Source organism: Aspergillus nidulans, chromosome VI (assembly GCF_000011425.1).
Source record: "Aspergillus nidulans FGSC A4 chromosome VI".
NCBI classification, from domain to species: Eukaryota; Fungi; Ascomycota; class Eurotiomycetes; order Eurotiales; family Aspergillaceae; genus Aspergillus; species Aspergillus nidulans.
In genome coordinates, this window is record NC_066262.1 from 1,515,884 (window position 1) to 1,536,982 (window position 21,099).

The following is a 21,099-nucleotide window of genomic DNA, read 5'->3' on the forward strand; positions in this document are numbered from 1 at the left end:
GACCACTCGTCTGGAGCGCGGGTAACGCAACACGAGTCATTATTATCAGCAATTGACGTGAAAAACAGAGCCAACTGTTCCTAGAGGCGGAACAATGACGCTATGATTCGCCGCTGAATTCTCACGCGGATAGCTACTGCATGGTGGACAGGGCTGCCGGTGAGGTTAGACACTCACGGTGGTTCAGCGGTGTCGGCATTCTCCGCCTGCGATAAGAACGATAGCAGAAATTCATGTGGGAAAAGGTAGTTCCGAAGCGAGGGTGGAAGCGGTTCAGCCCTGCGACGCACTACACTCGACGGCAGTCTCGACATTCGGGACTGGAATCAAGAAATGCCATAGGCATCATTAACTTGGTGCACCACGTAATTATTTAGTCCCTGATTATCAGTGTGGAAGGTGCAGACCAAGACTTGGACACGATCCATCAGGCCCGATTGGGCCAATAAGCCCCCTTTTCGGCTCCTGGAATTGGGGATATCGTCATTTCGTCAACTTCTTGGCAACGATCGAGACCCTGTCCGACTTCGCGATCTGCCACTGCCAGGGAACTGCCAGGGAAATGCTGCTAGACTAGTAATTGGCCATGGCCACGCCGTCGAACACTTTATCTCCTCTATCTCGACGAGATGGTGGCAAGACAGTTGAAATTCTCGGTTGATACGAACTTTGATGGAAGTCTTGACAAGTATGGATTCTATAGCATGATCAAGTTGAAGAATGCTAAACAGTAATGATAATCTTACTGCAATCCCAAGTTAAATGAAATTAAATGAGCGGATCTACAGAGCTTGCGTGGATAACGGGCCCCTCACCCGATTAGGAGGCAATCGCCCCCCTGCCCCGACGCGCTTGGCCATTCAGCTGTCCGCATGCGTAGTCAACCATCTGGAGTGACATTGCTGCATTCTAGACCATTTATCTCCTGTTTTCCCACCTCAGGTTTAAAGCTTCTTATTTCTTCATCCCAACATCTACTTCCCCAATCTCAATCAACCTCAATCTTGGAATCTGACTAGTCCCAGAATCCAGATATGCGATCCTTGGTTCTGCGCAACGTCATCCTCGCACAACAAACTTCGTTATCTGTTGGGTTGATTGGCCTGGAACTTCGCCATCAATAGTCGACGTCACTGAATACGTTCAAACCGTTACCAACATTTCAGATCATTACGGCTGCTGCAATCGAACCGGTTCGATTCCCATCGATAGGAGGCTGCTCTTAATCCTGCCATCCCGCCGATCGATCGATCGACCATCAATCGTAAACTACAATAACCATACTACCAGAGCAATGTCCACACCGTGCCCATTCCGTATTTCGCGGTCTGCCAGCGATAAATTGGCTCGCAATGAAGCCTTTCGAGCGGTCAGAGAGAATCTCAGGCGCCAGGAATTGGGCTCCAAGGCCCCCAGGTTCGTAAGCCTATAAGACACGGGATCCCGTCATGGGCCAGTTGTGTCCAGTTGCTGGTCCATTTGCTAACCCCTGCCAGTTTCTGTTCCTCGCACCGCTATTCATGCTCGAACGACGCGCAAGAGGCGTTCCGGCTGCACCGTGATATAATACACACCTTGTTGCTACCCCTGTTCCTTCTCCATAACCAGGCGTCTCGCGCGGCCCTCAGTATCTTGCCCCCCCATAAAGGGGCGGAGCCCGAGCGCGCTTTCCGTGGTGAAGCACGAGATGCGTATGCTTGGCTGCATTGCATCTTCAGTGAGGAGCATGATTGGTATTTGACCGAGCGCTGCCCCGCCTGCATTGTCCTGCACGTCTTGCAGTCAGAACCCACCATCCGCTTTGTTGCCGTGGCATGTCTCCTCTCCGGCGACTTGCTGAATCCCGGCTTGGTCAATTCCAACTCCAATCGACGGCTACCCAACTTTGAATTTTGGCTCGAGGCGCTCGAGACGGCGGTTTGCGAGGATCCGTTTTGGGGTCCTGGCTGCTGGCCGGATATTGAGTATCGGGCCTGTTCGCTCATTCAAGGCATCCAGATGCTGCGACTGCAGTGTATGCAATGGCTGGGATTTAAGGGAGACCGTCAGAGTTTGCAATCGACAACGCAATACAAGGCAAACTTTCGGTTCCAACGTGATTTACCCCAGGCCCAATCAGCCGCAAGGCCGTCCGATTGCTTACAGCTGCCTCTCGGCAGTGCAGATGATTCCAAGCAACGCTCGAAGCTTGCTGCAAACCGGTGTTTTCAATCACGGGCTGACCGCCCTCGGAGGTTTCACACCCGACGGGAAGGTGACATCCGAAGCCGATCAGTGACCTCTTGAGCCGGGCCAGTCTTCGAATGCGACTTAGACTGGTATCCTTCGATACTTTGCTGTAGGTCTTTATGAACACTCCAGTGATCAAGCGTTACAAGATCCGATGGCATGAGTCACAGCATGACTCATTCCGCGAGTTTCTGCTAGTATGGACTGGTATAAATGAGCGGACTCCAATAATCGAGTCTCCGCACACTGTGAAACTCACCATCATGGCCTCCAAATCTCCGCCACCAACTGCGTCCGCTAAACAGTTTTACTCGACATCATCGCCGTTCGAGGAACGAATCGGGTATTACCGAGCCGTCCGGCGCGGCCAGCATATCTTCGTCTCCGGCACCACTTCAGTCGACCCCGCATCTCCCGCCCATGCCCCGCAAATCCTTTTCCCAAACGACGCTCGCCAACAAACGCGCGTGGCGCTCCAGGAAATCATCAAGGCAATCCAAGCTCTCGGCGGCAAGGGCGCGGAGGACGTTGTCCGCGTGAGAATGTTCGTCAGCCAACCTGAACACTGCACCGCCGTGGGCCAGGGTTTCACGGAAACCCTCGGTCGGGAAAGCCGACCAGGTGTTGGAGCAGCGGCGACAATGCTGGTGGTGCGGGATGGATTTGTGGACGAAAGAATGCTGGTGGAGATTGAAGTGGATGCCATGTTGGATGATACTGAGAGTGAGACGATTACGCTCACTCAGAACAAATGAAACTTGGGCTGTGGACTGCAACAAAATTTGTCTCGTCCTTCAGAAAGAGATACTATTGCCCAAGCTGGGAAGCGTAAAAGCTCCAGCGTACATAAATAATCAAAATAATACAATTATTCAAGTATCAAATCTCGAGATTCATTCGCTTTCTATCAGTATATACAGCCGTACGTATATTGCAGCCCTAGTAGCGTAGCCACGGCTCTATCCGCAAACCGATTTCTTATTCCCTGGATCCCAACTCTTCTGAGACATTCAGTGGGGTTGGGCATCTGAGATCAGTGAGGTGAGACGGATCGGGGACAGAATTACCAAATCGTCAACGGAGCCAGATGGAGCCGTCTTGGGCCTTAAGGCTGAGATCTAGTTGGTCCTAATGCAGACTCATGACTCTATCCCATCACATGCATACGGAATACTTAGGCCAGAATGGTTGTCCTAGTCCACTGTGCCAGCGGTATAGGTCGATCTCTTAATCTCCAGTCAGTAGCGCGCCCATAGTCCTCAAATGCGACTTGGGTGCGTACACTTACTCAACAGAAAGCCCTTAATTTTGTCAACCAGCCCATGAAAATGTGGGCTGAAGATGCCATTCATCTCGCTTAAACGGCGGCATTTGGATATATGGGGCTGGGCCGCTGGACTCAGGATCAGGACTAATATCAGAAGTGTTTCAATTGCGCGGGATCTCTACTTTATGAGACTTTCTAAATAAAGTCCCGACAGGGCGTATTATCTACATACTTGCTATACATGCTGAACTTGGAGCAATGAGAGAAGTGGGGGCGGGACAGACGCTCTATCCTAAGGTCCCGACCTGACGGGAATGCATCTTGCCCAATGCGGTACCCTCTTCTTGAGCGCTCCGCGGCGGGCCTTTTCGGAGCCTGCGGGAGAACGGAGAGGGGCCAGCGTTAGGCATAGGATTTTGCAGATTCGAATACGAGGGTTGGAGGGGTGATATTTGGCCCTGGGGGTTTGCCCCAACCGTGCCCTGCCCGTACGGAGCCTCGTACTTCATAGCTGGCAGGCCCGGATTAGCGGCACAGCTACTCTGCAGGAGACGTCAAGCTAGACTGTCAAGGGACATTTATACTGAACAAGGGACATAAGTACATAACTAGTTCTTATCTGGCGCCTACATAGGATTCGATCCCGCCGTCCATCAATGAAGCTGTCAATCAAATGACAACGGGAATTGGGCAACTAAGGGCATCTCGGAGTAACGGCGGACATTCAAAGCCTTACTTCTGACTCTTCGAGATTCCAGACCAAAGCCGGATGCGGACGGTGGAGTTATATCAGCCAATCATGTGGCGTGTATTGAGCGCCTTGTTTATGGATTGCCCGGTGGAGATCACGGTCCATGGATAATTCCTTCTGGAGGCGAAATCCACCCAAATTTGAAGTCTCGACGTCAACCTGACCTTGGAAGACTGCCCCGTTAGTTTCCTGGGCTCAGGGTCGGTTGGGAGTTCCACGCATCCAGGGTCCCGGATTCGGTGCTGTTGATGGGGATTGTCGTACTACCTGCCTGAACAATCCGTTGGGTTGAGATCAGGTATATCCTCTAAGCACTCAATTGGGATTGATGGCGACCGGCAAAGGCCAGGCCTACCTAGTTTTATGCTGAGACCAGGGCTTAGAAGGCAAGTTCAGTGCCAGCTAGTTCAAACGAGTCGGTATGTCTGGCCGCCGGCGGCTGCCTAGACCTTTTAGACCAACGATCAGCGGCGACAATGCTGTTTAAAAGAAAATATTATTATTGCCGATGCGAGAACAGGCTGGATGGATGGGAGGCTGCCGATATGCAACGAGGTTGGACCGGCCAGATCGAGATGGGCCGCCCTGCTGGTGGTTTGCCGTGGCGCTGACGATCGCCCGTTTCTGGGCCTTTCTCACTCGCAGTTGTCATGTTTACTTTTCCCACGTCTTTGCTTTTGCCCAAGCCCATTCATTCCCTTTATTGACCCAAGCCTCTCGATGACGCCGGCGACTTCGGATTGGGGTAAATTCTCCGTTTGTAAGCCTGGAGCTGGATTTCACGGGTAGCTGCAAGATGGACCTGTCGCGTAGGACAAAGAGTCAGAAAGACGAGGTACGGCAAGCGCTGGCTGCGTCAATAGCGGACTCAAGAAATATTGTTGGAGGACCTCATATCAGGAATGCTTTGTATGGGGGCCACAAGCCAGGGTATAGGATGAGGGGCGCTTGAAGGATGCTGGATGATGCCCGTGGTTGTATGGCAAAAGCAAATACTGATAGCAAAGTTAGATGGGCCGCTTCCCTGGTTATGCTGAATGGTAGCTTTCGGGTGGGCTGACCGAACCCAGTGACCTGGACTTCGATTAGCTTGCGTACGAAGTAGACGCGGTCTCCTGGAAAGTAGCGACGGGTATGGAGTCAACGAGAAGTCAACGAGATCCTGAGCCATGGAGTACACTCATAGACTCATACCATGAGACTTCCCAAGTAATATTAGATTATGAGACGGTGCCAAGTGGAGAGGCAACGAGAGCACTGGCACTGCACAGAGTGAGAGCGAGCCTGGAGGTGGGGTCAGGTCCGTGTAATTGGATCAGCCACTAGTCTGGGCCTAGACCGCGCGTCTGCCCGGCCGCGCTCTCCCTGTCTGCTATTTTAGTGCAGATTCTTCGCAGCGCGCTGGGCAAAGGCCGCAGTGAGAGTCTTGAGGACAAGATCAAAGAACAATTCACCAGTATCGAGCAGAGTAAGCATCCGGTAGAAGATTGTTGTGCAGCAGACTGTCGCGGTGAACGGTCGCTGGGCCTTGCGTTGTGTCATCGACTCCCGCCCGTCGGTCTAGAACGAGTCCCGGCCAAGCGACTCTGTCATGCCTTCGATGGCTGCTCTCCCATTCTAGACCTTTCAGACTCGCTCGCCCTCAAGTCCCAAATTTCTCTTTCCTTCCAATCTCCCTCTTCTCCACCGTCTCACTCTGTATCAGCGTCACTCTCACCTCTTCTGCCCGGCTTTAGCGGCAGCTTCCTCCGCTGCCCTTTTCCTTTCCTTTCATCCCTCTCCCTTCATCTCAGCATCCTCAGCACCCTCAACACCAGGCACGTTCTCTTACGGCTCGATCCTCGTCTCTCAACGGGCCAAATCGCCAGCGACCGACGATTCTCCCATTCTCCCATTCTCCCATTGTTCGACCCAATATACCTGGCGGATTCCTTGTTCTTGTCCGGATCTCGGGAGCGCTCATCCTGGTTGCCTGCTTGTTGCCCGTCAAATCCAAACGCACCCTTGATGTATTCTCCCCAATATTATGGCCCTTGTCTGCCTGCCCCAACAACAGTGCGATATAACCCTGTCATGCGTTCGCATTCGCGACCGTTCTCGCCAGATCCGTCGTCAGATGCATCCACAGAACCCGGTTCTTCACATCGGGCAATCGTGAATCCGCTCGATCAGCCATACACTCAACGAAGACCACTATCACCGTCCAATTCAACCCCATCCCGTCAACGTAGTCAACGCACGCCAGCAGCCTTAACACCAACCGGAGGCTCAAGTCGACTCAAGCGTCGGGCGTCGCAAGGCTCGGTGATCACCAAACCCTCTACAGTCACCAGGTTCCTGTCCCGTAGCAACGCTGCTCTCCACCCCCCGTCCCTTGACGCCACCGGCTCCGTCACACAATCATATTCTCGCTCCGCCGAGTTCCGTACACACTCTGCCGACTCCCGGCTTCGGATTTCTACCGTTTCGAGTTCGCTGGCGGCTCGAACCACCGACTCCGCCTCGCCGGCGTGGGATTCGACGGACAAGAGCGACTATCCTTCAACCTTGCCTCCAACGCCTCCCGAGGACGACGATCACATTGCCTGGAGTCCGCAAAACAATATGCTGCTCTTCGAACCTCATGTGAACCGGGACCCGGGCCTCATGCCCATGGATGAAGGCCCAAACATGGATACCTCTTCTGGAAGGGGGCATTCAGATACCCTGGGTAGCCCGTCTGATAATATATCACCTTCAACCTCTAGCGGGAGTCCGCAGTCCTCGAGTGGTGAGATGGATTGCGACGATAGCTCGTGGCTTGGGAACAGCATACAGACCATAGGTAGGTCCTCGCTTGCGTCATGGTGGGCTTATATTAATATATGTTCCATAGTCTCGTCTCTGCCATTCTCAAATGCACGAGGAGAAGCCGCCAAAATTGTCTACCAGATGCTTCCATACCCCTGCCCTGCCGATAAACCGAGCAGCGCTGAGGTTAATGAGAGTGTCTTCTGCTCACTCGTCCAAGCGGTGCAGCACCATTTGCAGCATGGGCAGTCGCCATATATCAACGTCACCCATGCAGTCCCCGAGCAATTCAGTCTTTCCAACCTCCCGCATTCTCCTCCCAGCACACCTCACTCGTCTTTCTCCAGCGATGATTATTTTAAACCGACTGCTGTCTTTTCCAGCGCCGCCGTGGTTTCTGCGTACCACGACTTCCGCGGCCCGATTCAGACCAAGGCGCCGCATTTCCCGATGCCGATCGTGCCTCCATTCAGTGTCCACATCTCCGTTCTCGAACGCTACCTGCCCCCATCATCGTCCCAAGAGTATAGAGACCTCTTTTCCCATACCCGACCGTCCTTTCTTGTTGATCGATTGAGCGAACTTTCTCCGGAAGGGGGATCAATGCTTTTTATCTATCCCACCAGAAGAGGGGCCTCGACTTTCAAATCACAGTATCTTGGACCTATCCTCGACCCCTTGCTGCGACAGCTCGTCGTAGTAAACGAATTATCAGCAGAGATTAGTCGGTATCTCGGCAAGGTTTCAGCGGTCGCTCACATGGACGACTTCGACACCATGCGAGAAAACCTCGACCAGCTCTGTGGTTCTTTAAGCTCATCCTCCTCGCAGTTCAAGATTGTGGATGCTCGCAAGGGTAGCGTCCGTCTTGATCGCAAGCTTTGGTCAGAGTGGTATATCCACCAAGACAAGGCTCGAATGAAGGAGGTAATCAGCCTCTACTACCAAAATAGTCGTCGTCTTCCAGCGGCCAAATCGACGTCGCTAAACACGTCCGGCTATCACCGCTTGGAGACAAAAGAGGTCACGTCCGCCATGTTGCTCAGTGAAATCCTTGAGGGTATTCGAAAACGACCATACGGGGAGGAAATGGAGCCCCGTGATGGAATCGAGCTCGGTATCTTTGTCATTCGCCGAACTCACTAAGCAACCTTCATTGGCAGGGCAACCAACGATCTCAACCAACTGGCCATTCCCTCGCCTGTTTGTTTAGAAGTGATTTTAGGCTGCACAAAAGGGAACTTCATGGAACGGCGTTTTCTGGTGTTACGATGGGATATAGGAGTGGGTTATTGACATGCATTGGACACGAATAATACCCGGGTTTCTCGCAATTTGGCTTATTGTTACGGATGGATGACCACTAGTATGAGTGAATAGTTTGATAGACATGATCTATGTATACCATGATGAATCAACCCAAATTCGCTTCTGGTCAGTTTTGATTAGTCGTTAAATCGTATGTAAAAGTCACATGGGCGGTCAAGATAATACCCGCACTAAGGCACATTGGCCGGACTGGCCTCCCGCTTTCCTTTCTGCCAGTAGTGCCCCATCCCAGAAACGCCGAACGATCTTGCTTGCTTTTCCTTCTATTTCTGCCTTTTCGTGCCCTTCTTATAATCACGTATTATGTGCAGCTGCTCTCTATTCATGCTATAGCATTATCCGTCCCGGACAGTGCTGCCTCGCCTAGAAAGCGCCTCACCACCCTTTTCTTGCGTGACGACAGTTCTGCTGAACGGTCGGCTCAGTCGGCCATGGCTTACTCTCCTGCTCCTACTTCTCCTGGTCCTTCAGGCGTTGCTCCCATGATGTCCAACGGTTTGCACTCTAGGGGCCGTTCGGTCAGCCCTCCAACTGGCGTACCACTTTCGAAGCGGGACAAGCGGCGCAGTGCACTGCAAGAACGTCTTCACGACCTTACGGCCTCCTTCAGCCAGAATCGCGATACTCAATTTCGCCAACAATTGCACGCTCTTCAATGTGACATGACCCTCATCAACAATGCCGATCCCTATAACCCGGGCCCGATCCCCGATTCGGCCGAGGAGATTGCCCAGTTGATTGAAAGCACGGTTGGCGGCGGCCAGTTTGCTAGAGAAATGGCTAGCTTAGCGGGTATGTGGTATGCTCGATTTGTGCAGGAGGTCAATCAGGTCAAGGCGGAGAGAGATGCTGACCTGGCTATGCTGGTCGTAAGTTTCTTTTCCATTTGTGTATGGTAGCTTCAACGCGGTGCTAACTGATTTGTGTATCTAGCACCGCCATAATAACAATCTGGAGAGATTCCAGCGAGAATATGCGTTTCGCGCCCATTTTGCGGAAGAAGAATATAATAACCTCTCAGCGACTCTCCGGGAGCGCCTTGTGCAGACGCTGTCAGGCAAACGGGCTCGCCTTATGAGGGAAAAAGAACAGCTTGATATCGTGGACACCAATGCCCTACTCCTCCATCCCAACCAATTTAGCATCACGAATCCCGCTAGTCCTGGTGGTATTCACGGCAATCGCAAAACTAGACATACTCGCCATCGGGTGGATTTGGATGAGTTAGGCAATGGTATCATGACTGAACATTTGAATAAGAGAAAGAGGAAAGCTCCGGAGGAAGATGTTGGGTCACCGGTTCGGGAGACTCCGGCAGAGCGCGCGAAAGCCCAGGTAGCCCAGCAGCAACTTGCGCCAACATACTCTATTCAGTCACTCTTCACGGAGAAAGAGCTCAGTGCGCACGCTAACCAGGCACATATTGCCACCGTTCATTTCTTCTCTACATCCAAGCGCGCCGATCAACCCTCAGGCGCAGTGACAAATGGAAACAACACAGACGCGGAAGAGGCATCAGGTGTGGATGGCACCGGTGCAGAGGACAACGGTACCCCTGCTACTGACATGGCGCGGACCGCGAGCCAGAATTTCCATGCTACTCGGTCGACCCGAACACATGGCAATCATGCCCTGAATCCGTTGGCTGAGCTTTCCGACAAACCAGCTGTTCGTCCGAATTTGCCATACAATATTTTAGCCAACTACCACGCCCGACCGAGCAACAGTGGTGCCCCACCATTGCCCCCGCTCATGAACGAGGAGGTGGACGACGATTGGAATCGCATGGACAAGATGGCGAGCAAGCCCCCGGGACATGTTGACAGAAACCTTATCCAGCTCCTCGTCGAGCAGACTCCAGCGGAGATCAATGGGATCCCACAAAACCCGAATCGATTCAGCCTCCTCCATCCCGACTTTCCCACTGAAGTTGGCATGCATCTGTACCCCCTCCGAAAAGACGGCGAGAGCAACGAGCGCGCCAAGAAACCGAGGACTGGATGATTGCATCCATGTCTGGTTGTTGTCATCGGCGTTACTTGGTACTGGGACAGGGATACATGATGCGAGGAATTTGTTGGTCTAACTATTGATAGGCGTTTGGGTTGAATTGGCGTGCTGGGCTTACTTATTTATATTTCGCATCCACCTGTCTTTCTAAGTCTATTATTCTGTCTCCTTGTTTTCTTCTTGTTTATGTTCATCCACTATAACCCCTTTAGCCATGTGATCAAGACTTAGACCACACAGGCGCGAGGTGAATACTCGACCAGCGTGGAGTTAAAGCTCTATTTTTGTTGTTGATATTGCTGCTTTGGATAAAGTACAGGGTTCCGGAACTTGACTCTTTTTGACTTGATTTTTAAGTGTGCTAAACTTCAGCTGTTCTGATTTAATCTATTGTATATCCTATACAACCCCTTTTAGATAGTGGTAGTAATACAATATTCAGAACACTTCATTGCTTTCTCTTCTTCCGTGGATTTCTATTCTTTTTTATCATGGTATAGAGAAAGAAATATGAGAAACAGGTGGAGAATAGAGAGTAGGTGTGGTATTAGCATAAGTGGTATGGGAATAAGGCTAAATGTATGTATGCATGCATGAAGAAGATATATAAGCAAAAGTTATGCTCTGCGAGGAAGGTAATGTGAGAGCTGGAGCGGATGATCCGGGTGTAAGAAGACGGCGTAAAGGATAACCAAATGAGAGCAATGAGAGTGAGGAAATACATGCCGGGAGTCTACCTAAGGATACTGGTAACTCAGGAATAATCACCCAAAAATCTTCAAGAAACCCCAGAGCCCGATGCCACTGAGAACTGGGATAGTCAGGTTATCGTCCCAGCCCATGAAGTCGATAAATTCAGAGCCTGCGGCCACAAGGCCGGATACAACGCTCATGACGCCCAGCGCTAGCGGGCCGGTGATAACAGAGCCGGACTCGGTGTCTGGTGATGTTACTGTCCACCCAATGAGTCGCTTCACGGGATCTGGGAAAAGATTGAGACGGCCTGTGTAAAGGAATGCGTCCTCGGGATCGTTGGGAAAGGTACCAATGTAGGGAACGAACCAGCCCCAGAAGGCGGCCGCGGTGACAACCCCAACTAGCCAGGCAGCGAAGGTACCTGCAAGACTCTTCCCCTTGCGCAAGCTAAAGGTATAGCGGCCGTAAAGGCGGCCAAAGGTGGAGGCGGCAGTATCACACCAGGAGAGGAGCAGAACGCCCATAACGCCGATGTCCTTGGGGAAAAAGCGGAGGACGGTATATGCGCCAACGAGGTACCAGATCACGCCGTTGTAGCCGGACACTTCTGTTTCGCGCATAAGCGCACCCATGCAGCGGATGTACAACCTGTTGACCCGTTCTGAACGGTGACGCAGGAAGTCTGTCGCGGCGATGGGCACAAGAGCTCCGAAGAGCCAGGGTGTGATCTGGTGTGTTTGAATGCCGCGGCTGTATAGATGGAGCGTCAGAAATCCAATCGAGACGTGGAGCAGTTTGCGCGGAATCTCATGGCGGTGTATGAAGGTACGGTAGCGGGTGTGAAGAGGAATCAGGCCGAGTGGTGAAGGAGATCGTGAGACGCTATCGACGAGTCCTGTGCCGTCTGCTTTTGGCAATGGGGAAAGAAATCCGTTCTTCTGTGGTGCATTACCGTTTGTCCGCGCCACTAATGGTTCTCCCGATGTAGGCTGCTTGAGCTTTGACTTGCGTCGACGGGATCGCGGTGGTGAAGAGTCCGTTGTCTCTTCCGTGACGTCGCCGAGATGCTGCTGCCGTCGGGCTGCCGAGCGCGTCGTGGGCGCTGAATATCCATCCCGCGATCTCGACGAGGTTCTGCCTTCTGATGGTGTCGGTGATGGAGAGGTGACCCTTGGCGTCGAAGGAACAGCACCAGGACTTCGCGCCGACGACATCTGGGCCGTTCTGACGGAGAAGGGCGGAAGGGCCGCAGCGGCGATCAGTCCGGAAAGAGGGCGTTCGTGCAAGAACCAATTGCTGCAACCTGCGACGCAGGGTATGAATAAATCGTTTGCCTCGGAGGACGGAATGATGGGCAGGTGTCCTTCGAAAAGGGAAGCAAAGGTTAAGGGCCGATGGTTAGGCGTAAGATTGGCGAGGGCTGAGGGACAAGGCAGAGACAAAGCCGCGCATTGCCGTCAAATTGTGCACGAACCGAGCAAATAGAGTGTCAGCACAGGTGATCTTTTTTCGGATTAGGTTGTTTTGGTGTACCAGGCAACTAATGGCAAACTGTTCTGCTGACCTCAAAATTCAGGCCGTCGGCGCGCTTCTTGCTTTCCGCCGAACCCCGTGCATCACGTGTAAATCAAAAAAGCATCACGCAGCAGAAACTCACCGCCTCGCTATCTAATCGCAATCTACTGATAAGAAAAATTCCTTCGATTTTTGACCATCAGGAACCAGAGACCAGCGGAGAATAAACGGCCAAAGAATCTGACAATGGCACCGAAACCTCCGTCAGGGACATCGTCCCGAGCCTGGGACGCTGTGAATCCTCCGCTGTCGGAATGGGTGCTTGACGCTGTCTCCTCGATGGGGTTCACCCGCATGACACCGGTCCAAGCATCGGCCATTCCTCTATTTATGGCTCACAAGGATGTTGTCGTTGAGGCTGTCACTGGGAGCGGAAAGACTCTTTCATTCTTGATTCCAGTAGTGGAGAAGTTGTTGCGCCTTGAAGAGCCCATCAAGAAGCATCATGTCGGCGCCATCATCGTTTCTCCAACAAGGTATTTGGCTTAAAGCAGGTCGAGCTAATGGAGATGTCCATGCTGACTCTTCGCAGAGAACTCGCTTCGCAGATCTACAACGTTTTGACATCCCTACTCGCGTTCCATCCCGCTTCGGCGGCTGTGATAAACACTTCCGAAACCGAAGACGTTCCCCGGCCTAAACACTCTTCCTCCGTTCTTAGAGTCGTTCCGCAGCTCCTGCTTGGAGGCTCGACCTCGCCTGCAGAAGATCTGAGCACCTTTTTGAAGCGCTCTCCGAACCTCTTGGTGGCTACTCCGGGTAGACTTCTCGAGTTGCTTTCCTCCCCGCACGTTTACTGCCCACAATCGTCCTTTGAGATGCTTGTCTTAGATGAAGCGGACAGGTTGTTGGATCTTGGCTTCAAGGAAACACTGCAGAACATTTTGCGCCGACTTCCGAAACAAAGGCGGACGGGGCTTTTCAGTGCTAGTGTAAGCGAAGCTGTTGATCAGATTGTCCGCGTCGGCCTGCGTAATCCTGTCAAGGTCGTGGTCAAGGTCAAGGGGGCGTCGGGAGTTGATGACAAGCGTACCCCCGCCAGGTTGGCACTTCTTTACCCTTCTATACTCTCATATACTTATTTGATGCAGCCTTCAAATGACCTATTTGACTCAACCACCAACCGGTAAATTTCCAGCACTAAAGCACATTCTTAATTCAGTGCAACCGACGCCCTCCAAATCAATATTCTTCGTGTCAACTTGCTCAGGTGTCGACTACTTATCTGTCATCCTCCCGTTGATACTTGGCAACGATTTCCAGTTAATACCTCTTCACGGAAAACACCCTGCAAACGTGCGTCAAAAGAATTTCAACCGTTTCGTTAACGCTCACAACCCGGCCATCCTTCTCACCACAGACGTCGCTTCCCGCGGGCTGGACATTCCGTCGGTGGACCTCGTCGTTCAGATAGACCCTCCTTCGGACCCAAAGACCTTCATTCATCGATGCGGTCGTGCCGGCAGAGCCGGTCGTAGAGGTCTTAGTGTGGTTCTGCTCCATCCGGGCAGGGAAGAAGATTACGTCTCCTTCCTAGAAGTACGGAAGACCCCAGTTGCGCCTTTTCCGCACCCCATCACTGTTTCCGACGCCGAAGCCGCCGCCGCTACAGAAACTGCTCGGAAAGTAGTAAAGGCAGACCGCGCAATCCATGACCGCGGCCAAAAGGCCTTTGTTAGTTGGCTAAGGAGCTACAGCAAACATCAAGCAAGCAGCATTTTCCGCGTCGCGGACCTGGACTGGGAGGGCCTAGGGAAAGCGTGGGGACTACTGAAGCTGCCGAAGATGCCCGAATTGAAAAATTTCAAGGGAGACAAAACTCTTGGTGTCCAAATGGATTGGGATACGTACGCATACAAGGATAAGCAGCGCGAGAAGCGTCGCTTAGAGCTCCTACAAGAGATGGCGGAATCTGGCCAACAACAAACAACGAACAAGAAGCGTCCGAACGAGACTGTGGCCTGGAGCAACAATGCTGAGAACAGAAACAAGAAGGCCAAACGGCGCGACATGAAACAGGTGCGGCAGGAGAGGAAGCGGTGGGAGAAGATGACGGAGGAAGAGAAGAAGAAGGCTCTCGAGACAGAGCAGATGCTCGAGCAAATTAGGGCAAAAAATGAAGAGCAAAGGCGGCTGAAACGCGCAGCTGCTAAAGCGGACAAGGACGCAGAGGAAGGTGGAGACGAGGAATTCACGGGCTTCGACTAGCCGGGACATCTGGTGCACTGCATACCTACTATATACCCCAACCAATATATTACGGCCGCTGATTGGCGCTCTCCACATTAGCCCTAATTCGGACTGTTCCGACTTAACATTATACCTCACCACCTTTGCGTCCCCTCCCATGAAGGTAGACATATGACTGTTCAGTAAGCCATTTTGATTGCGTTTTCAAAATAATACCGTACAGCCATTCTAGGTCAGACTTGGGTATTATGAGCCATAATGACTCATGCTATAATCCCAGTTTTGACTGTTTCTGTGGCTATGCCAATGTAACTCTACTAAGTCTAGCGCTTCGTCTAGCTTGGTCAAGGTTCAGCCCTAGCAGCTGATATCTGGATATAAAGACATAGGCTCTACAAATGATAGAGTGTGCACAACACCGAAGAGTCACGATCTTCACTCTCCGACTACGAGATGTCATCCCAGCCAGAAATTAACGTGCTCAAGACAGCCTACATCTTCCCCTTGCAAAAGTCAACAAGAACCACAGTCTCCCTCTCGATTCTCGATGCAGTCGTCACAAACTATGCCTCCTGTGCCGCAGTCTGGTTCTACGATGCACCTTCCGGTAGCAACAAGGATGGGCATAGACAGCTATACTGGCTCTCAACTCTAGAACAGTCCCTAGCCATAACTCTATCTTCCTTTCCACATTTTGCCGGCACCCTTAGCAAAATCACACACGTTTCTGACCCAGCCAACTATGGCTATGGTGATGCAGATCACACAAAGCGCTACGGCCGCCTCCACATAACATTCGGCACCGATCAAGACCCGGGCGTCGAATTTAACACTGCTCATTGCGGGACAACACTGGACGAGATCGTTCCAAACTCGATGCAGCGGAAGTCCCCTGATTCCAGGGCTTGGGATCTGTCCTGCTCAGCGAAGGCCTTTCTAGCAGACGAAAAGAAGCTGCCCTTTATTGGAGGGGCGTGTTCAAGCTCTCTGGTATTGATTCAGGTTACGCAGTTTAGATGTGGTGGCGTCGCTATCGGTATAAGAATTGCCCATCCGTTGGCCGATGCGCAGACGCTGAGCATTTTCATGAAGAGATGGTCGTTTGAGCATTCGATTCTTTTCCCAGGCGAGCCCACGTCTTTATATGACGCCTCCAACCGGAAGACAGAACCGCCAACTCCTGTATTCAGCCCCCAACTCCTCGACTCGCAAGCAGCAGGAGACACCGACGCCCTCTCTCCAGATGGCACGATCCTCGCAAAATCTCGCGCCCTCCCCTCCTCCCGCTACGATTGGTTTTATCCCGCCTCTGACGACAATTCGGACCGGAACCTACCATCTGGCATTACACGCTCGATGATCAAGTCTCCCGGAAACCCAATGCCAAAGGAAGACTGGGATACGGCCCTCCCTGTGTCCCATATCAAACTCCATTTCTCTGCGCAGCAGACGAAGAAGATCTGGGAGATTGCTGGCGGGTCGGATCTTGGTATTAGCCGGCACGATGCTATTGTTGCGCACGTCTGGAGTGCTATCAACCGAGCGCGCGGGTTAGGTTATGATGAGCGAAACGTCTCCTTACACTATACCTTCGGTTTACGGAAACGTCTCGGTCTCCCGTCTGAATTCATAGGATCTCCGATCCTCCTGACCTCAGTCCAGATGCCAGGGAAAGACGCTGCTAACGCCAGCTCTTCCACATCGCAGAGACATGACATCGCAACCAAAATACACAATAATATATCTCTATACACCCCCGACAATCTCAAAGCAAGACTGCACGATCTTTGCTTTGAGGTCGCGCCTCAGCGGCTCTGGGAGGCGTATCTAGGGTACAGACATGTAATTTTTACATCCTGGGCACATCTGAGCCTCTATGAGGTTGATTTTGGGGGATCGAGAGGGACGCCGAGATTCGTTGAGCCTTATATGCCAGTTTTGGATGGGCTGTTGTGTTTGATGGAAGGTCGGCCGGGCCTGAAAGACAAAGAGGGAAAGATGCATTGGTGTGATGATGGAGTAGATGTTGCGGTTTCAATTGCGACAGAGGCGATGGAGAGGTTGAGAGATGATCCTGAACTATGGGTCTAACTTATTGTATCGTGTGATGTCCCAATTAGGTCATATCGCGATCTAGGCAATAAGCTTATAGCAATATGTAGTTCTATTTCGCGTCTACTTAAGCAAATGTGCAAACATCTCGAAGCAATGCCCCCCTACCTGCTATGCAATATCGACGTAAAAACGAAGTCCTCATCTTATGCCAACGCCATAGCTAAGCGCTCGACACTCTCATCCATACTTCCATGCCTACCATTCATTCCCACTTGACTCTCATCGTCAATCCCCATGATATGTGCCTCTTCAATCAGAGGGAGGTCGGATACGTCCTCTGTATTTTTCTCTGCAACCGTATTATCTTTTCCATCACGGATTTCAGCGCCAGTCTTCCTGGCAGTGGCAGTGGTAGGTCTGCGCCCAACACTAGGAGCAAGGCTCTCAACCGTCGCTCTGGGAACAGGGTCATCTTGCAACAAACGCGATTGCGACTCGGGAGCCTTTTCCAGTTCACCCTTAACCTGGCTACGTTCCTGAACCTGTCCCTGTCCCTGACTCTCGCCGTTGTCCTTGCTATTTCCCAGATCATTCGGCATCGGGGATGGCGTCGGCGTAGGTATCTCCTTCGCAGCTTCCTTCGCAGACTCCGGCATAGGCGATGAAACGGCCGTCTGCGCTTTCGAGACTAGATTTGGGTATGGTACCATCCGTCTCGAATCCGGTTTGGGCTCTCTCCGTCGAACCATCAAGCTAGAACCGTATGCAGTTCCAATTTCGGGGCCAGTGCCGGGACCAGCGGCAAAGACAGTTCCAGTCTCTGAACTAGGCATAGCTGTAGGCGCAGTCGCAGTAGCCACCTTCCTCTCCATCGCCAACTCCATAAACCTAGCTTTGTCCTTCTTGAGAGCCCCACCAGTTTTCTGCTCATTTTGCTGTCCTGCAATCCATCCCGGACTGTTGAACCCCGTATACCCCATTCCCAGAGTCACGTTATTTCCCAGTCTTCCTCCCATTCCAACTCCAACTCCTGCACCCAGATTACCCGCGTACCCCGACTGACAGCCCAGGCAAATCCTCATGCCCACGCCCTTTGCAAACTCCCTCATACCACAGACCTTCACAAGCGGGTTCGGGTTCTTGGTCGGCTCGGGAGGCGGGTATGTTGTCGCACTTGGACAGGGCTGAATGAGTTGGTGGAAGGCGCAGCTGCAGCCGGGAGGGTTCGGCTGGTAAAAACACATATCTTGTTTCCCCTTTTTTCTTCGCTTTATTTTTTCTCTTGCAGGGTTTGGGTTGGCTTCAGCGACGTCTTCTTCTGCTGTACCGGTGGAAGATAGTGAGTGATAGAGGAAGGTTGGTAGGTTTTCGAGGAGAGAATGTCGATTATTAGACGTAATTGGAAGGGAGCAGATGTCATTAATGATAAAAAAAATGTGAGAGCAGGCTTTCTAGAAGAGCTGCAGAATCACCAACTGTTGAATGGAAACGGCGGCCGTCTTATTCTTTGTTGGCTGGCTAAGACAAGACACTCCGTCTCGCACGCCCTCACCCGTACATATCCCACAATCCCACAAGGTTCAAGGCAAACAGTTCTCTTTGTCGAGCTCACTCACTTCCAGCAGCAAGCCTGCCGTATGGGACTGGTCATGGGGTTTTCGTTACGCCTGAATGCAAGTTCGAAGAAGCCAGATTTGATATTCTATCATCAATCCCAATTCTGATATTGGCATGCCATGATAAACACGCAGTAACAAAACTTGATATCATAATCATATGACGTGGAATAGAAAACATAGGCCACTGTCAAACAATACAACGATAAAGAACTGAAAACATGGCTGAGAAACAATGCGCAAGACATGACGAAGAAACAGAAAGAATCAACCCATTCCGTACTCCAACAACAAAGTATACATGAACATGTGTAACGCCAATTCATGGCCGCCAACTCGGGGGACGCTGCAATAAAGAACAGCCCACTGCCGACCAGATAAAAAGTATCGCAGAATAACCTCGTTTCCTCCCAGCCATGAAAGCTCCAGACATGCCGTCAACAGGCAAGACAAATTCTAACACGTAGATGAAAAGCGCAGGCTCCTAAGCAAATGTAACAAAAACCACGACACTCTATACAGCAGTTTTCTTGAACTCTGCGAATTCGCGGTGAAACGTGTCATATGCATCATCAACTTCAGCTGGGTCCCAGATTTCGCTTGCAATCCGGAGAGCCTCGGAGCTGATGATGAGGCCTTCACCAAAGGGCTTCTTCTCAGGCCAAACGAGTTGGCTCAGATCCCCGGATGGGCAGATGCTGTATAACCACTGGGCGTCTTTTGCAAACTCATCGTCTCCGAATTTCTCAGTGTCTTTCTCGGCAGGTGGCGCGGGCACGGGCGTGAGGTCAGGTGTGACGGCGGTCAGGGGGCTAGAGTAGCGACTAGCGGTGCGAAGTCCACTAGGCGTCTTTGGTTTGTATTTCTCAGCCTGGGAGCGGGCCCTAGCGAGGGCTTCCTCATCGATCTTGGGGGCAGGAGTCGATGGGGACTGTGTAGAACGCGCAGCAGAACGAGGAGCAGGTGATTGGGCACTAATCAATCAGTACAGTGGCTTAATCGCGCCAGGCCAGGATATCATACCTTAGTGAAGCATCAAGCTGTGTAGGAGTGGAAGTTCTGACGGTACCAGGAGTAGGAAGCTTGGGTGAAGATACAGTTTCGGTGTCGGTGTCAGAGTCATCGGAGAGGGCATCGTAGTCAAGTTGAAAAGTGCCCGATTTGTTGGGGACGAAACCAGGCCGTTGCTGTGGGTCCACGACATGAGGCTCTGGTGTGGGTGTAGTTGGCGGTGATGATGTCTGTGGACCACCTATTCCAACAAAGTGTCTTCCGCGGTAAGGATCGGTAGCCCGAGCACGACGTTTTGATGGCGTGTCTTCCGGGCTCGCCTCAAAGCGGACCTTCTTAGACGCTGGTCTTTCCGACTGAGCAATGTTGCGAAGGGCAGTCTTGCTACGATGGTCAAGTTCAGACTGAGGTGAAGGCTCTGCTTCTCCTTCGCTATCAGAGCTGTAGCAAAAATAATCTAGGTCCATGCCATAGCTTGAACCTGCGGGGTTAGGGATTACATCTGGTGACGGAGAGCGCTTGCGCTTCTTTTTTGACTTGTTCGTGGCATTGCTCTCCTGAGGAGTAGTTTCACGGCCACCTTCAGTGGGTGTGGGTGAATCTTGAGATTCTTTTCTTGAAGGTGTACTTTCCTCGGCAGGCTGAGCAGTAGAATCAGAAGCGGGTGCTGTTACGGCAGTTGTGGTGGGCTTTGGTGGAATATCCCCGAGGTAACGAGAACGATCAATCGGAGCGGGAAAGAGTGAGTAGGATAAATTGCGGGCACGTTTTGCTGGTGGCTGCTCGCTCAGATGGCGGCGAGGTTGTGGCTCCTGCTCGGGAGCCGCAGCCGCTGACGCTACAGCTGGCTGTGTTCGTTTAATGCGTTCAGACGCAGGCTCTTGGCTAGCTGTGGATTATGAGTATGAGAACACCAACGGAGATCACAATAAATAAGCGTACCTTGAGCTTCTGACGTCGACCGACTACGGCCAAACCTAGGTAGAAGGCGGGAGAAAGAACGTGGTACAGAGTTGATTAGTCCACTAAGGTTCCAGCTGCTCCTCGCAGGTTCTGGGGTGGAGAGCTCCTGGGTGGAAGTTTCCTGGGCAGCGGCTTGGTCGTCCGTCTGAGCTGGTTCAGATGAGAAATTAAAATCGGCCTGTAAGGGCTCGTTGGAGAGAGGTGTTAGTGCGGTGGTTTCAGATGCGCGACGATCAGCTTCAGTCTGAGCGACGTATTGAGGAAGACGAAAAATTGTACTGTGGATGCGGCCTTGGCTTTCTCAATCACGGCGTCGCTTCCTCTCAGAGAACGATACTGTATGGGGGAGGCGGCGAAGGGGAGTAAGACGCGTGCCCGTCGGGCGAAAGGGGTACTACCAGGCGGTCCAAGATTCCGGCGTTTGTTTGCTTGTGGTGTGACAGGCTCAGTGTTATCATCGGGGGACTCTTCGGTACGGGGCCGTTTTCTGTTGACTTTCTTTTTAGTTAGCTTTTTGTCAACCTTTGACTTAACTATATCAACGCGAGAAACAATGCAAGTGTAGCGGTTTTTTTTCCCCCTTCTGGCACTAGACTAAGGAGTCGTTAAAGCTTTAG

The 21,099-nt window shown here is 52.0% G+C and overlaps 7 protein-coding genes across 7 annotated transcripts, besides 1 other annotated feature; 5 read left to right on the forward strand and 2 right to left on the reverse strand.

The window, feature by feature from the left end:
* Positions 1–21,099: part of a sequence feature (contig 1.52 1..82934(-1)) that runs on past the window's edge.
* Positions 997–3,109, forward strand: ANIA_03180 (uncharacterized protein). Its single transcript, XM_050612529.1, has 3 exons — positions 997–1,416; positions 1,497–2,254; positions 2,362–3,109. Exons 1-3 carry the CDS (start codon positions 1,295–1,297, stop codon positions 2,982–2,984), a joined length of 1,503 nt encoding a protein of 500 aa, XP_050468441.1. The 5' UTR covers positions 997–1,294; the 3' UTR covers positions 2,985–3,109.
* ANIA_03179 (uncharacterized protein) lies at positions 5,044–8,183 on the forward strand (the record flags this gene model as incomplete). The annotated part of the gene is made up of 3 exons (XM_655691.1): positions 5,044–5,082; positions 5,634–7,071; positions 7,123–8,183. 3 exons carry the CDS (start codon positions 5,044–5,046, stop codon positions 8,181–8,183), a joined length of 2,538 nt encoding a protein of 845 aa, XP_660783.1.
* Positions 8,654–10,370, forward strand: ANIA_03178 (protein sds3; the record flags this gene model as incomplete). Its single annotated transcript, XM_655690.2, has 2 exons — positions 8,654–9,235; positions 9,300–10,370. The coding sequence occupies exons 1-2, from the start codon at positions 8,798–8,800 to the stop codon at positions 10,368–10,370; spliced, it is 1,509 nt and encodes a 502-aa protein (XP_660782.2). The 5' UTR covers positions 8,654–8,797.
* ANIA_03177 (diacylglycerol kinase) lies at positions 11,141–12,286 on the reverse strand (the record flags this gene model as incomplete). The annotated part of the gene is made up of 1 exon (XM_655689.1): positions 11,141–12,286. One exon carries the CDS (start codon positions 12,284–12,286, stop codon positions 11,141–11,143), a length of 1,146 nt encoding a protein of 381 aa, XP_660781.1.
* spb4 (putative ATP-dependent RNA helicase spb4) lies at positions 12,834–14,855 on the forward strand (the record flags this gene model as incomplete). Its single annotated transcript, XM_655688.1, has 3 exons — positions 12,834–13,123; positions 13,180–13,689; positions 13,739–14,855. 3 exons carry the CDS (start codon positions 12,834–12,836, stop codon positions 14,853–14,855), a joined length of 1,917 nt encoding a protein of 638 aa, XP_660780.1.
* ANIA_03175 (uncharacterized protein) lies at positions 15,291–16,928 on the forward strand (the record flags this gene model as incomplete). The annotated part of the gene is made up of 1 exon (XM_655687.1): positions 15,291–16,928. The coding sequence occupies one exon, from the start codon at positions 15,291–15,293 to the stop codon at positions 16,926–16,928; it is 1,638 nt and encodes a 545-aa protein (XP_660779.1).
* On the reverse strand, positions 19,023–20,736 carry ANIA_10382 (uncharacterized protein; the record flags this gene model as incomplete). The annotated part of the gene is made up of 3 exons (XM_050612531.1): positions 20,462–20,736; positions 19,532–20,408; positions 19,023–19,482 (listed from the first exon to the last, which is right to left on the reverse strand). The coding sequence occupies exons 2-3, from the start codon at positions 19,984–19,986 to the stop codon at positions 19,023–19,025; spliced, it is 915 nt and encodes a 304-aa protein (XP_050468442.1). The 5' UTR covers positions 19,987–20,408; positions 20,462–20,736.

What these genes read in the sequence shown, in the direction of transcription:
- ANIA_03180 (XM_050612529.1), top strand. Translation starts at nt 1,295, where the DNA reads ATGTCCACACCGTGCCCATTCCGTATTTCGCGGTCTGCCAGCGATAAA. An exon ending in TTGGGCTCCAAGGCCCCCAG is followed by an intron (nt 1,417 to 1,496) that starts GTTCGTAAGCCT and finishes AACCCCTGCCAG; the next exon opens with TTTCTGTTCCTCGCACCGCT. An exon ending in GTTTCACACCCGACGGGAAG is followed by an intron (nt 2,255 to 2,361) that starts GTGACATCCGAA and finishes TGAACACTCCAG; the next exon opens with TGATCAAGCGTTACAAGATC.